Source organism: Carassius gibelio, chromosome B11 (genome assembly GCF_023724105.1).
Source record: "Carassius gibelio isolate Cgi1373 ecotype wild population from Czech Republic chromosome B11, carGib1.2-hapl.c, whole genome shotgun sequence".
In the NCBI taxonomy this organism is placed as follows: Eukaryota; Metazoa; Chordata; class Actinopteri; order Cypriniformes; family Cyprinidae; genus Carassius; species Carassius gibelio.
Window position 1 is genome coordinate 7,760,321 of NC_068406.1, and position 14,383 is coordinate 7,774,703.

Below are 14,383 nucleotides of genomic sequence, written 5' to 3' on the forward strand. Positions count from 1 at the left end.
TAAAGCTCGGTAAATATGCAATCTTTTTTTCAATTTAGAATGAACTCAGGGTTAAGAAGTCCAGTCCCTTAGTTTGTTTTGTTTTGCTGTTTTTTGTTTTGTTTTGCTTTGCTTTTTGCTGTTTTGTTTTGCTTTAATTTACTTTGTTGTGCTGTTTTGTTTTTATTTTTCTTTGCTCTTTGTTTTGCTGTTTTGTTTTTTGTTTTGCTGTTTTTTTTTTTTTTTTTTTTTTTTTTTTTTTTGCTGCTTTGTTGTGCTTTTCTTTGTTTTGCTGTTTTTTTTTACTTTGTTTTACTGTTTTAAAATTTTTGGTTTTGTTTGGTTTTGTTTGTTCCGGCTTAATTTACACAACAGTAGGAGTCTGTGTTGTCCTTTTATATTGAAGGGTCATATGTAGTTTAATCTAAAACTTTCATCTGTTTGTGTGTGTGTTTGCAGGGACAGAAGGGTAACACTAAAGGGCGTCAGAGTGAAAGAACAGTTCTGCAGTATCACTACACTCAGTGGCCGGATATGGGTGTCCCTGAATACACGTTACCTGTGCTCACCTTTGTCAGGAAGTCCTCTGCCGCACAGACGCCAGAGATGGGACCCATGCTTGTACACTGCAGGTAAAAAATAAAACAAACACACACATGCACACACTTCCACTGTCTGATTTGATGGCTAAAGGGAGGAATAAACCAAATGTTTTATATATTATTAATGTGTCTTCTTCAGTGCTGGCGTGGGCAGGACAGGAACTTATATTGTGATTGACAGCATGCTACAGCAGCTGAAAGATAAAGGCTCAGTCAATGTGCTGGGTTTCCTCAAACATATCCGAACTCAGAGAAACTACCTGGTCCAAACGGAGGTGAGCCACCAGTTTAAATCTGTCCTGTTTGTTGGTGTCATCTAGCATGTCTCTTTAAAGCTCTGTTTGTCTGTCTCTGTGTGTTTAGGAGCAGTATATCTTCATTCATGATGCCTTGATGGAAGCCATTCTTGGGAAGGAAACAGAGGTGCCCTCTAGTCAGCTGCACAGTTATGTCAACAACATCCTGACGCCAGGCACAGGGGGCAAAACACGACTGGAGAAGCAGTTCAAGGTGGGGGACTATCTCTTTCCTTATGCAAAGTCATTTCAACAAGCAATTTGTCTGCCAGCACTGATTGCAGAATTGCAGTGCATGACACATTCTCAGCATATCAGAAGATATTTGATTTTTAATGCATATTTATGTGGAGAAGAATTTTGAACCATTGCAATTGGTTCACTTTTATCGCTTGTTGCTCTATCATTTCATACCCGGTTAGGACACTGTGACTTACAATCCAAGCTTGACAGGTTCTGTGCGGGAAAAATATGTGATATGTGGCTTGCTTGAGTTTCATGAGTTTATAAAATATTTTATTAAGCCCTGAAATTCTCACTTTTTATGGTTCTTCTTGGTTCGGCTTCAATACCTGAATATAAATCAACATTTAATTCTGTTTGGTAAGCTACAACTGCAGGACATATTTGCTTCCTGGATTTGCAGTACTTAATGTGATCCATCTTTTATTTGTTTTTTGTTGTTTATGTTTTGTTTTTTAATGAATGTAAATTAGTTGCTCTGTTTTTGTTTTGTTTTGTTTTGTTTTGTTTTGTTTTGATTTGTCTTGTCTTGTTTTGTCTTGTTTTGTTTTTTGTTTTGTTTTGTTTTTTGTTTTGATTTGTTTTGATTTGATTTGTTTTGTTTGATTTGTCTTGTCTTGTCTTGTCTTGTCTTGTCTTGTCTTGTCTTGTCTTGTTTTGTTTTTTGTTTTGTTTTGTCTTTCTTTGTTTTGTTTTGTGTTTTGTTTAGCTCTGAAATTCTGACTGTTCTTAACCTGCAGTTTGATAGACTGCAACGTTTTCGACAGACAAGTTGTCTTATATGTGATGTATCATGCTACGTTGAAATAAAGAAAAAGGGTAACGCTTTAAAATAATGGTCCGTTGTTAACAAGTAGCTACGCAGGAAGTAATAGGTAGTACTACATTAACACTTAACTTAATACTATTAACTAATATAGAAGCAAGATTAACTAAGCAGTAAGTAATAGCTCATTTAGGACATAGGTAGTTCCTTATTAGTTATTTGATAATTACTAAAGAAAAATATCGTCATTGAGAACTACTTTGGAACTATGGCCAACTAATGAAGAATAACCAATTAATTACTAATCACAACAGCTACGTCTATAAAGTGAACAATTAGCTTCTTTATGGAAACGTATATATATATATATATACATACATACATACATACATACATACAAACATACATATATATATATATATATATATATATATATATATATATATATATATATAGCCTATCCATATGATATATTTTATGAGCTCCATTAAGTTCAATGTCTCCAACTCTAATAACTTTAACGTTAGTGATATCATGCTGGGGAGGGCTTCTCTTTAGGAAGTGACAATAAATAATGATGTTCTCTTGTCAAAACATCTTTGCATCCTTCATGAAAACATTGACTGCATTTATAGTGTTAAGCACAAAACAACATCTTCCAGATTACAATGTGTCTGGTAGAATATCACTAGTTCCTCACAGAAATATATGGCTGTACAGTATGTGTCAGATAATTTTATTGTAAATTACTTGTGAAATCCATTACTCATTACTCAAGTGTTATCCTGTCAGTCCGCAGGAACTACTATAGTGATCTGGCCCATTATTTTAAAGTGAAAAACATGTCAACTCCTGACTAATTGCTCAAGCGTTACCTTGTCAGTCCGCAGGAACTACTAGTGATCTGGCCCATTATTTTAAAGTGAAAAACATGTCAACTCCTGACTAATTACTCAAGCGTTACCTTGTCAGTCCGCAGGAACTACTATAGTGATCTGGCCCATTATTTTAAAGTGAAAAACATGTTAACTCCTGACTAATTACTCAAGCGTTACCTTGTCAGTCCGCATGAACTAACGTTACTAGTGATCTGGACCATTTATTTTAAAGTGAAAGATTTTTTATTTTAAAGACAACATTTCTTAAAACTACATAACGTTTACTGTTATAAATAAACAAATAACAAACAAACAAACGTAACGTTAATCATTTATTTTTTGTGAAAATATCAAAAGTGGTACCAAAAGTAGTTCAAATGATAATGAGTTCCAGTCGCAGTCCTCTATATGGAGGTAATAGTTTTTATAGGGTACAGAGCAGAATTTAATTTATTAATCCATGAAATTATGTATCTGTCTTCTCTCCGTGAAGGCGCACTGGCGCAGTATTCAAATGTCATAAACTGAAACACAACATGTCGCAATCTGTGACGAATTGGATGAGGACCAATGAGCGTTCGATATCAGTGCCGTAAATCATGTCGTAACGTGGCGCACTGGCGCTATATTCAAATTCATAACGAGCGCGAGCTCAGCTTTGACTGTGACGGACGCTGTTGCTGAGAATGAATATGAAGAACCATTGATAAAGTGCTGAATTTGGATATGTTCCTTGCAAACACCTGGATTCTAAAGATATGCAGGACAGCAAACAAATAAAATGGATGTGATTTGTAATTGTATGCTGTGCTTTTGTGTGTATCTATGGTTTGCAGCATGCACAGAAATGTTAGTTCCTATTAAATAGACGAGTAAACTGCTTTCAATAAATTGAATAAAAACATGTATTTGTACGTTTTACTGCTATAAATACGTATAAATTGTACGTTTCTATGTGCATGAAAACATATGTAAATATACGTGTGATAGAACCACATTTAACGTAAAAATACACACGTATGCTCATGAGATCACATTGAACACTCGAGTCATGGATTTCACAAGTAATTTACAATAAAATTATCTGACACATACTGTACAGCCATATATTTCTGTGAGGAACTAGTGATATTCTACCAGACACATTGTAATCTGGAAGATGTTGTTTTGTGCTTAACACTATAAATGCAGTCAATGTTTTCATGAAGGATGCAAATATGTTTTGACAAGAGAACATCATTATTTATTGTCACTTCCTGAAGAGAAGCCCTCCCCAGCATGATATCACTAACGTTAAAGTTATTAGAGTTGGAGACATTGAACTTAATGGAGCTCATTAAATATATCATATGGATAGGCTATATATATATATATATATATATATATATATATATATATATATATATATATATATATATATATATATATATATATATATATATATATATATATATATATATATACACGTTTCCATAAAGAAGCTAATTGTTCACTTTATAGACGTAGCTGTTGTGATTAGTAATTAATTGGTTATTCTTCATTAGTTGGCCATAGTTCCAAAGTAGTTCTCAATGACGATATTTTTCTTTAGTAATTATCAAATAACTAATAAGGAACTACCTATGTCCTAAATGAGCTATTACTTACTGCTTAGTTAATCTTGCTTCTATATTAGTTAATAGTATTAAGTTAAGTGTTAATGTAGTACTACCTATTACTTCCTGCGTAGCTACTTGTTAACAACGGACCATTATTTTAAAGCGTTACCAGAAAAAGTAATTCGTTCTCCTTTCATGTTCAGCTGGTGACTCAGTGCAATGCAAGATTTGTGGAGTGCTTCAGTGCTCAAAAAGAATGCAACAAGGAGAAGAACCGCAACTCTTCTGTTGTCCCATGTGAGTAACATAATGTAAATATAACAGCACATCCAATTTACAGTGTTTATTATGTATTGTTAGTCTGTTTTTTTATTTTTCTACTATATAACTTTAAAAAAACTTGCTACGTGTACTGCATTAGGCAAACTGAGACTTATTATAACACTTGTATATCATTGCACTTTTGTTGATTTTGATTGCTTCTGTTGTCCTCATCCGTAGGTCGCTTTGGATAAAAGCATCTTCTAGATGTAAATTACTAAATGTAATTATGGTTTACTATGGTGTCCTGTAGACATAATATTTTCCGGAGAAGCTATTTTTAGCTCTTTTTTCCACATACCTTGGCCTTCTATGACAGTTCTTCTAGTATCCAAACTGCAACACAGCTTTCAAAAGTGTGCTTGCAGCCCTGTTTGAGCTAATGAGATCGCATCACTGACCTGCTCTCTTACTCGGTGTCCTTATGGGCTGTTTCTGTCCCTCTCAGCGGAAAGAGCACGTGTTGGTCTTGCACCGTTGCCTGGGATGAAAGGCACTGATTACATCAATGCATCTTATATAATGGTGAGTTCCCAACACCCCCACTACAACTACATGAACCTGTCCTGAATTCAGCACTCAGTGTTCTGGGGAAAAAAACTTCTGCTTTATGGTCATGAGAGTGAGCATTTGTGTCATTTTGGTTTTACAGCACCTGTGCACCGGTGCTCTTTTTTTCAAATAGTATAAAGGGTTTTATTTATGGTTCAAAGATGACAGGTCAACGAGAAACAGGCATTATGGAACAATACACAAACTTCACATTGTCATCTTGCCTTTTTTAGGGATAGTATTTAAGTGACTAAATTTTATTAAATGTAAAGTGTGGATAAATTGAGTCACTTATCTATATGCTATCTGTTGTACACTGAAAGCCAAGAAGAATTGATTGCTGCTTTTGTTTATGATACGTTTCCGCACTACTATTAGGGCTACTACCGGAGCAATGAGTTCATCATTACCCAGCATCCCTTGCCTCACACCACTAAAGATTTCTGGAGGATGATCTGGGACCACAATGCTCAAATCATCGTCATGTTACCAGACAACCAGGGCCTGGTGGGTATTCAAGACCATCTGCGAAGTTCCTGTTTGTCTTGAGTGTGACATGTCTTGCCTCTAAGGAGGGAAACTTTGGTTGAGAGAGAACTGAAAGTCTTTAATTACGCAGCATTGATGCTCGCTCTCGTTTGTTCCCGCAGGCGGAGGATGAGTTTGTGTATTGGCCGAGTCGAGAGGAAGCCATGAACTGTGAGGCGTTTACAGTCACTCTTATCAGTAAAGACAGACTCTGCCTCTCCAGTGAGGAGCAAATCATCATTCACGACTTCATCCTGGAGGCCACACAGGTCTGTGTCTTAAAGGGAAAGATTTAGAGTCACACAGAATATATAGTATGTAATTAATTATTTGTATTTCATCCTATATGGTTGTATGTATTATGATATCATTTATAGTATTCTCTGAGGCTAAGGTGTAAGGGATGGATCAAAAGTTTAACTATAAATATAATAACAGAAAACAATTACAGATGTACTTACATTATGGTATTTTTAAAATATAGATACAATGTAAAAACATGTATTAACACAATAAGTGCATTGTGTTAAATGATTTATTATTATTATTATTATTATTATTATTATTTAAATTTAAGTAAATAGTAGTTAAGGCAAGATGATATAAAGTGGGACCATATTTATATATAATATAAATATTTAATTATATTTAAAAATTTAATATTATTATATTATTATATTAAGAGAAAGGATCAAAGAAAGAAAGCAAAAATGAGATTATATTTTAAATTACATTTATTTTTTTTATGCTCACCAGGACTGCATTTATAAAAAGAAAAAAAAGAAAATAAATATCTAAACAGTACGGTAAAAACAGTATTACATTTATTAAATTAATTTTTATTATTTTTATGAATTTTGAAATTATTATAACATTTATATTTTCTATTTAATGCTGCTTAATATTTTTGTGATACTTTTTTTAAGGATTATTTAATGAAAGGGACGTTAAAAAACAGCATTTATTTGAATAGAAATATTTAGTAACATTACAAATGTCTTTACTGTTACTTTTGATTAATTTAATGCATTGTTGCTGAATAAAAGTGCTAATTTCTTAAAAATTAAAATTAAAATTACCGAGTACAGTTTATAAATAAATAGATTATATACATAGTTTGTATAAAAGTTCATATTAATATTATTGTAATTATAATCATTATATTCAATTTTTTGTTTAAACTATATAAATAATTTGTAATGATCTCTCTCCATTTCTTTTATTTTCTAGGATGATTACGTTTTAGAAGTTCGTCATTTTCAGTGCCCAAAATGGCCCAACCCTGACGCTCCCATCAGCAGCACCTTTGAGCTCATCAATGTCATCAAAGAAGAGGCCATGACCAGAGATGGACCCACTATAGTGCATGACGAGTGAGTAATGCCATTGTTTGGCTTAAATAAGTGCCTCCTGTAATTTACAATTTGGCTTAGAAAACCTCAATCTTAAGTAAAAACTGCCTCTGGTTTTAGAGGTTGGGGTGAGATAAATACAGTTAACAATTCATATACCAACCATCTGATATAGCACATCAGAACTGGAACAATACTACCTTTTTTCATGTTTTGACTTGAGGCATGAATGCTTTGCCTATACATACTTTTTGTACCTAATAGAAGAATGCAATTGAGCCAAATTCAGCCTTTTAGATTCCTAATGATTCCTTCTAGACAGAAAGCTCTCTGTCGAACTCCAGGGAGACCGTGAAGGCAGAAATATCTCCACAGGAGAGGCAGTCTTCTGCAGGAGGAGCATTTGACAGACTGGCTTATCTTTAGCTCTTACAAACGCGATGCTATTCAAGACAGACATCTTTTCAAAACCTCTTAGGGATGATGTAAAAGTAACATTGCACATTTTGAAAAGCATCAGATGAGGCAATCAGGCCTCATTAACATAATGAATAAACATGAAGGGGCCACTGTTAGTCGTTTTGTTGCAAAGTAATGTCTGTTGATATTAAGGAATACTCGTTAAAGCTAATTGGATCACAGCACTTTGGGCTGTCAAACAGTAGGAACTGTAATGAATTCTATTCTTGTAGATTTAAGAATAGAGTTTATAAAACGTTGCACTACTGTAAGAGAAAGAAGCAAGTCCGCAAGATAAGATGGAAAATGACCTGTACAAGATGATCCATAAAAAGAAATGTGTAGATATATTAAACATTTACTTTTCATTAACCATTTGTTTTTTAATGTATAAACATTACATTTTGCTTTAGTTTCATGAGAACAGCTTTGAGGTCTTACAGTCAAAATACATATATTTAATATATTATTTAAATATATAATAATATATAAACATATTTCGGTCCCACTTTATATTAGGTGGCCTTAACTACTATGTACTTAAATAAAAATAAGTACAATGTACTTACTGTGTTCATATTGTATTGTAAAACACTTTTGCTGCTATTGAGGTGGGATGGGGTAAGGTTAGGGAGAGGGTTGGAGGTATGGGTAAGTTTAAGGGTGGGTTAAGGTGTAAAGTATGGGTCAACAGTGTAATTATAAATGTAATTACAGAAATTAAATACAGATGTAATTACATGTAGTTTTTTTTTAAATATAAGTACAATGTAAAAACATGTATGTACACAATAAGTACTTTGTACTAAATTATTAATTAAAATGTAAGTACATAGTAGTTAAGGCCACTAAATATAAAGTGGGTCCCATATTTCTTCATGCACATTACTGGTCTTATTATGCTTTTTTTTTTTTGTGAAATAAAAATATATATATTTGTCATTTTAATCTGTTAACAAAATAGATGAATAATGAATTATAACTTGCTCTGCTTTTTTCCTAGCATTCTCAGGAGTAAAATTTTTTTTACATGAAAAATACCAAAATTAGATATGTTGCCTAGTTGAAATAAGGTACGAACATTTCTAAAACTTAATCTGAAATAAAAATAAATTAAAGTTAAATATTAATTACCGTATTTTCCGGACTATAAGTTGCACTTTTTTTCATAGTTCAGCTGGTCCTGCGACTTATAGTCATGTGCAAATTATTTATCAAAATTAATTTGACATGAACCGAGAGAAATGAACTAAGAGAAAACATTACCGTCTCCAGCCGCAAGAGGGCGCTCTGTGCTGCTCAGTGCTCCGGTAGCCTACACTGAAAACATAGAGCGCCCTCTCGTGGCTGTAGATGGTAATGTTTTCTCTTGGTTCTTGGTTCTAAATAAATGCGACTTATAGTCCAGTGCGACTTATACTCCGAAGAATACGGTAACAAAAACCTACACAAATAACAAAAGTACATAAGAAATATTTTCTAAAATTAAAATAAACTAAAACAAGAATAAATAAATAAATATACTAGTTTAAAACATTAACAAATACTAGAATAGTTTACAAATACTAATAAAACACTGTTTTGGCATCACCAATCCAATTATGAACCCTTCCCCATCACAAAGACACGACTTTCACGGATTAGTCAATTCCCAAAGAATAATAACAGAAATAACATAAAAGTCCCTTCCTTCTTTTTTGTTCTTTCTTCTAATTGAATAATATTTCAGTCTGACATATGACACATTAAAAGAGGTAAATGCGTTTTGGTCATATAGCTATGTAATGTTTGTGTGTGGACAGGTTTGGCGCAGTGTCTGCTGGGATGTTATGTGCTCTCAGCACACTGTCCCAGCAGCTGGAGAGTGAAGGAGCTGTGGGGGTCTACCAGGTGGCCAAGATGATCAACCTCATGAGACCAGGAGTCTTTACCGACATTGTAAGTGTTTGTACTGAGGTCCATACGCTTATTCTGGTCACATTTCAAGATTTAGTTAACATCAAATATAATTACCTCACCCTTAAACCTAAAAGACACAAAAGAACATATGTATGAGTGTAGTTCACCTAAAGATGAAAAGTTCACCTAAAGATGAAAAGTCTGTCATTGATAGCTCACGCTCAAGTCGTTCCAGACCCAGGACGAGACGTTATCTTTTTTTGCACATAACACTGGTGCTAAAGAGGTTGAAAGTTTTGTAGCAAAGGGCCAAACACAAGTTAGGGCCATATCACCATTTTATTCAGGAATATCACGATTCTTTGTCATGTTTGTTTTAATCTTTTGCAAGACATTTTTGAAAGATTTATGGAAAAACTGTGTAAATGGTGGCAATAAGTTAATACACAAGACCTAATTTGTTTCTGAATCAGGACAAATTAGTACCGTGTGCCTACGATTCAACTAAAACATGGGAGCTAATTAATGAAACACAGCCAGTTCGTACTGAGTTTGTACCCACAGCTCAATTTGTTGTCAGTTTAGAACAAATTAGTACTACATTGCCAGAATGCAAACTAAAATGAGAAAACAAGTGAAACTTAATATCTATTTTTCTGCATTTTTAGTGAACGGATCCATATTATTGAATCAATTTTAAGTTCAAATGTGATCCCTTGTGTGCGCTAGTCAGCATTTCTCACTCCGGTCCAGCAGGTGGCAGAAATTCTGACGTTTTTACACATCAACTTAAAAGCTGAATGTCTGCCACCTACTGGACTGGATCTGAGCTGGATCTACATTTTACATCCTTTTATTTAAAAAAAATCCTCTGTGCCCCACTGTGAAGTCATGCTTTATTTCCACCTCTGTTTTTCAGGAACAGTACCAGTACCTTTACAAAGCTATGCTCAGCCTGATAAGCACTAAAGAGAACGGATCCAGCCACATGTCCCTGGACAGAAACGGCAGCGTGGCCATGTCTGACGAATCGGACCCGGCCGAAAGCATGGAGTCGCTCGTCTAAAGCCCCCTTCCCCCCCCCGAACAGGCGCGAAGAGGCACTTACTCGAACTTTGTAAAACTTCAAGGACTAAGACAGACTTTTCCTGAGGCCTTTTTTGCCAGAACTCTTGGTTAAAAGAATAACCTGATTACTTTTTTACACTGATAAAAAGTTTTTGATATTTATTTTTTTCGCCATTTTATGTCTTAATGTTATCCTACTGAACATTTGCACCGACGTTTATGAGTTCACAACAAACAAAACGAAATGAAACACAGTTCTGTCTAGTTTGCACTAAGAAAATATCAGTGTTACTGCCTACTCCTCCATCTCCACCACAATCTCTCTCTCTGTCTCTCTCTCAATCACTTAAACTCACGGTCAAGCCCTTATTCTGACACTCCACAAGAAAGCTGCTCTCCCTAGTTTTAGAAATGTCCTCCACAAGCGAAAAACAGTTTCCACGCACGCCTCAGACGCTGGAAAAAGAGATTATTCCCATGTGCCACTTGCGAAGACCCACCACAAAATCAGTCAGATTCACGGATGAAAGAGCTATATGGATTATGTTTGTTTTGTTTTGATTCGCACCCTGAATAGTATATCTACTCATTATGCTTCTAGTTAAACCCATATTTACTTTCAAAAGGTGATATTAAAACGGCTACTGTGAACTTTTGTATGATTCATATTCTGCTTTTAATATATATATATATATATATAATTATATATCGTATATCATAATAACTTGTGCTTTTGTAAATGTTAACCGTCTCTACGAGCAGCCGTCCCAGTCGAAGGATCCGCAGAGCCCATGACTTCTCTAGCACCCCCTGCTGGTTTGATTTCTCCATTGCTTTACGCTCCAAAGCTGCTACTTCGGTCACTTGAGAGTGCAACTCAACATGTAATGATCCCATGCGACTCATAATGTAGGAGTTAATTCTGTTCTCTTTTTTTATACTGCTCTACTTCGTCCTGGGTTCACTGACATACGCCGTCCCGTAAGAATAATGTATACAAGTCTCTCGATGCCTTCTGTACAGTCTCATTTCACCCTGGCAGGTGTGTGTGTGTGTGTGTGTGTGTGTGTGATGTTGTGTTTGGTATTGACTGGTTTTACTAGAAGCTTGTAGACTCACTACAAGCATTTCTCCACTAAACTGACCTCTTTTAGTGTCTCTCGTTTCTTGTCGTTGATTTTCAGATACTGCTAGGAAAAACAGTTGCTGTAATATCATAAACAGTCATTTCATGCCATACAGCACTAAGGCCTTGCTAACAAAACATTAGAATCAGTCTCATCGCTTCAGAACTGGGGACCCACGATTCATAAATTTTTACCAAAGACTATAACTGTCATTAACTTCAGTCATGAAACGTGAGAAAGTTTTTATTTTTGGGATTGGGTGTTTTTGGTAGTGACTGGAAAAACAATGTTGAAAATGTTTTTGTTTCGCTGTATGTTTTGCTTTGCGTTTTTTTTGTTTGTTGCTTTTTTAGTATCTTTGTATCGTTTCGTTTCGTTTTGTCTAAGTTGCTTCACTGAGCATTTGTTTATCCGACAGGTCACCGTTGTTTTTGTTTCTTTTCTTTTCATGTTGCAATGAGAATGTACACTATTACTGATTTCTTTTGATGTGAAGAAGAAAGCTGTTGAATTTTTGTTGGACTTTTGAAATGCGTTCGAAAGATTGACAACGTTATGCTGTTGAGATGGAGAAGACACACATCGAAGGTGTTTGCTCAGTTCATGTCTTGTTTCTCCTAAGAAGGAGGCTGGAAAATGAAGTCGCATCTCTCCAACATTTGGGGTAATATTCTGACTTTGCTTGTGCATCACGGAAGAAATTTGGAGCGGCACGTTGCTTAAATCTTTTCTAAAATTTTTGTCCTGTGGTATCCCTCTTTCCTTTTCTTTCATTATTTGTGCTTTGCATTTGCAAGCATATTTGCATTATCATGTTAAGAAATGTACATATCTATTTCTTGCTTCATTAACTCATCAGTCTCTAAAAGCTTTGTATCCTGGCATATAATTGCAATCTCTATATTTTCATATGAATCAGTTTTGTTTGTTTGTTCTTAGTTTTGTGTGTAGTTCTCATTGATGGTTAACACATGTCCCTGAATCCTTCAGAAGGTGGCTGGCATCACATTCCAAACACAACAATCATAAACCAAGGCAGTGATTGTGGTATTTCTTCTTTCTTTCCCCACTTTGAATCAAAATTAAATCTGTTTCATTGTCCAGAAGTGCAATAGAATAGATCCTGTAAGTCGATGAAAAAGTTATCCTATACAAAGCAGGTGGGTGTCACCATCATATCCACTTTTTCTAATCTGGAATAACACACAAAGGTTTTTTTTTTTTCTTTCTATCTTTCTTTCTTTTTTTTCTTTTTGTCGAAAGCTATATCAAAGCATTCTATTATAGTGTTATTTAATATGTAAATTGTATTGCTATACATAAAATAAACTATGAGTTTTGATGTACTTTAAGAATATCTACATGTTGTACGTTGTGTGGAGTCTAAAATGTTTGATATTCGTTATTTGTATTCGCTTGCATCTGTTTCCAAAATTTGCATCTGCATCAAAATTTACCATATTTACAAGTTCATCTTTACTGTCATTGTCCCTAAATGCAGGATTTGAGGGTTCAGTGAACACAAAATGCAAAAGTATAACACTGCCTCCCAGTGTTCACAATTTTTTATTTCTTTTTTTTTTTGCCTTCTAACTAATCTAAATTGTCCTAATTGCTGTAATTATTACAATCCCTGATTTGGCTTTTCACAAATATAGATTTAAATCAGAAGAAATGCTGATGTAAGGGGCATAAAACAATAATCATGAGGAGCCAGAAGTAATTATGTGATGACATTTTCCTGGAAACCATAAACAGTACAAGGGACAAAGCCAAGTTAATTACAAAATGAAACAATACACAGAAGAAAGAACCGTCAGATTGCATGCTTTTCAATGTCCCAGTCACATTGTGTTATAACGTAATACGCCAAAAAGGATGTCTACAAATAATGCAGGACTAGACATTTATGAATTATGTACATCTTGACTCATTTTATGCAACAGAAGAAAAGGTTTGTTTTACTGTAAAACATTTTAAAGCCAATGTCAGCTGTTTTTTTTTTCATTTTTTATATTAATTTAATATTATTTAAAATAGTAAAACATGTTGCACCAAATTAACCAGAATCGAACAATTCTTCTTCTTCTTCTTCTTCTGTCTTCTGTGTTTTATTTGAACTATGGTGTTCAAAATAATGAAGGGTGGATACCAGCAGTCAATTTAAATGAATAGGCTTGGTCTGCTTGAATGACTAAAATAAAACCAGTTAGTCTCATTGTTACAGTAAGTGATGGCAAGTGTTATATCACATGCATTAAGTCTCTTGATTTATTTTTCACAAGAAGACCTGTGAATAATCATTTTGAAAAGGAAAAAAATAATAATAATCATAATTCTGAGAGCATTAATATTTTCCCTATTGGTGTATAATTCACCTGATTCACATGATCTTCAATGCTTTTCATTAAATTGCCATTAAAACAGTCATGAAAATTAACATGTTTGTATTTAAAGCAGCATATAGAGAGTGCAAAACAAAAATACTATCATGATGCATGAATAGTCTAATAATAAAAAGCATATTTAATGACTTTTCAGGAAAATCTGTTAAATAATAATGAAACAATGCATAAATAGCACAAATGTAACTGATAACAAAAGTATTAAACCCCATTGTTAAAAAAAAATAAATAATCCAAAGTAATTTACAATTGAGGAATACAACAAGCGATTCTTGTATCTAAATAGGCCTAGATAAATACAACTTGCCCA

At 34.1% G+C, this 14,383-nt stretch overlaps 1 protein-coding gene across 2 annotated transcripts in view; it reads left to right on the forward strand.

Moving 5' to 3' along the window:
- Positions 1–11,196, forward strand: part of LOC127967973 (receptor-type tyrosine-protein phosphatase gamma) — a 225,749-nt gene extending 214,553 nt beyond the window's left edge. For both annotated transcript variants that reach the window (XM_052568742.1, XM_052568743.1), the window contains 10 exons: positions 439–611; positions 721–856; positions 945–1,091; positions 4,566–4,659; positions 5,132–5,208; positions 5,614–5,742; positions 5,886–6,032; positions 6,994–7,136; positions 9,377–9,512; positions 10,393–11,196. In XM_052568742.1, coding sequence (XP_052424702.1) covers positions 439–611; positions 721–856; positions 945–1,091; positions 4,566–4,659; positions 5,132–5,208; positions 5,614–5,742; positions 5,886–6,032; positions 6,994–7,136; positions 9,377–9,512; positions 10,393–10,539 — 1,329 coding nt within the window. In that variant the 3' untranslated portion in view covers positions 10,540–11,196. The remainder of the gene's footprint in view (positions 1–438; positions 612–720; positions 857–944; positions 1,092–4,565; positions 4,660–5,131; positions 5,209–5,613; positions 5,743–5,885; positions 6,033–6,993; positions 7,137–9,376; positions 9,513–10,392) is intronic.
- Positions 11,197–14,383: the final 3,187 nt, after the last annotated feature.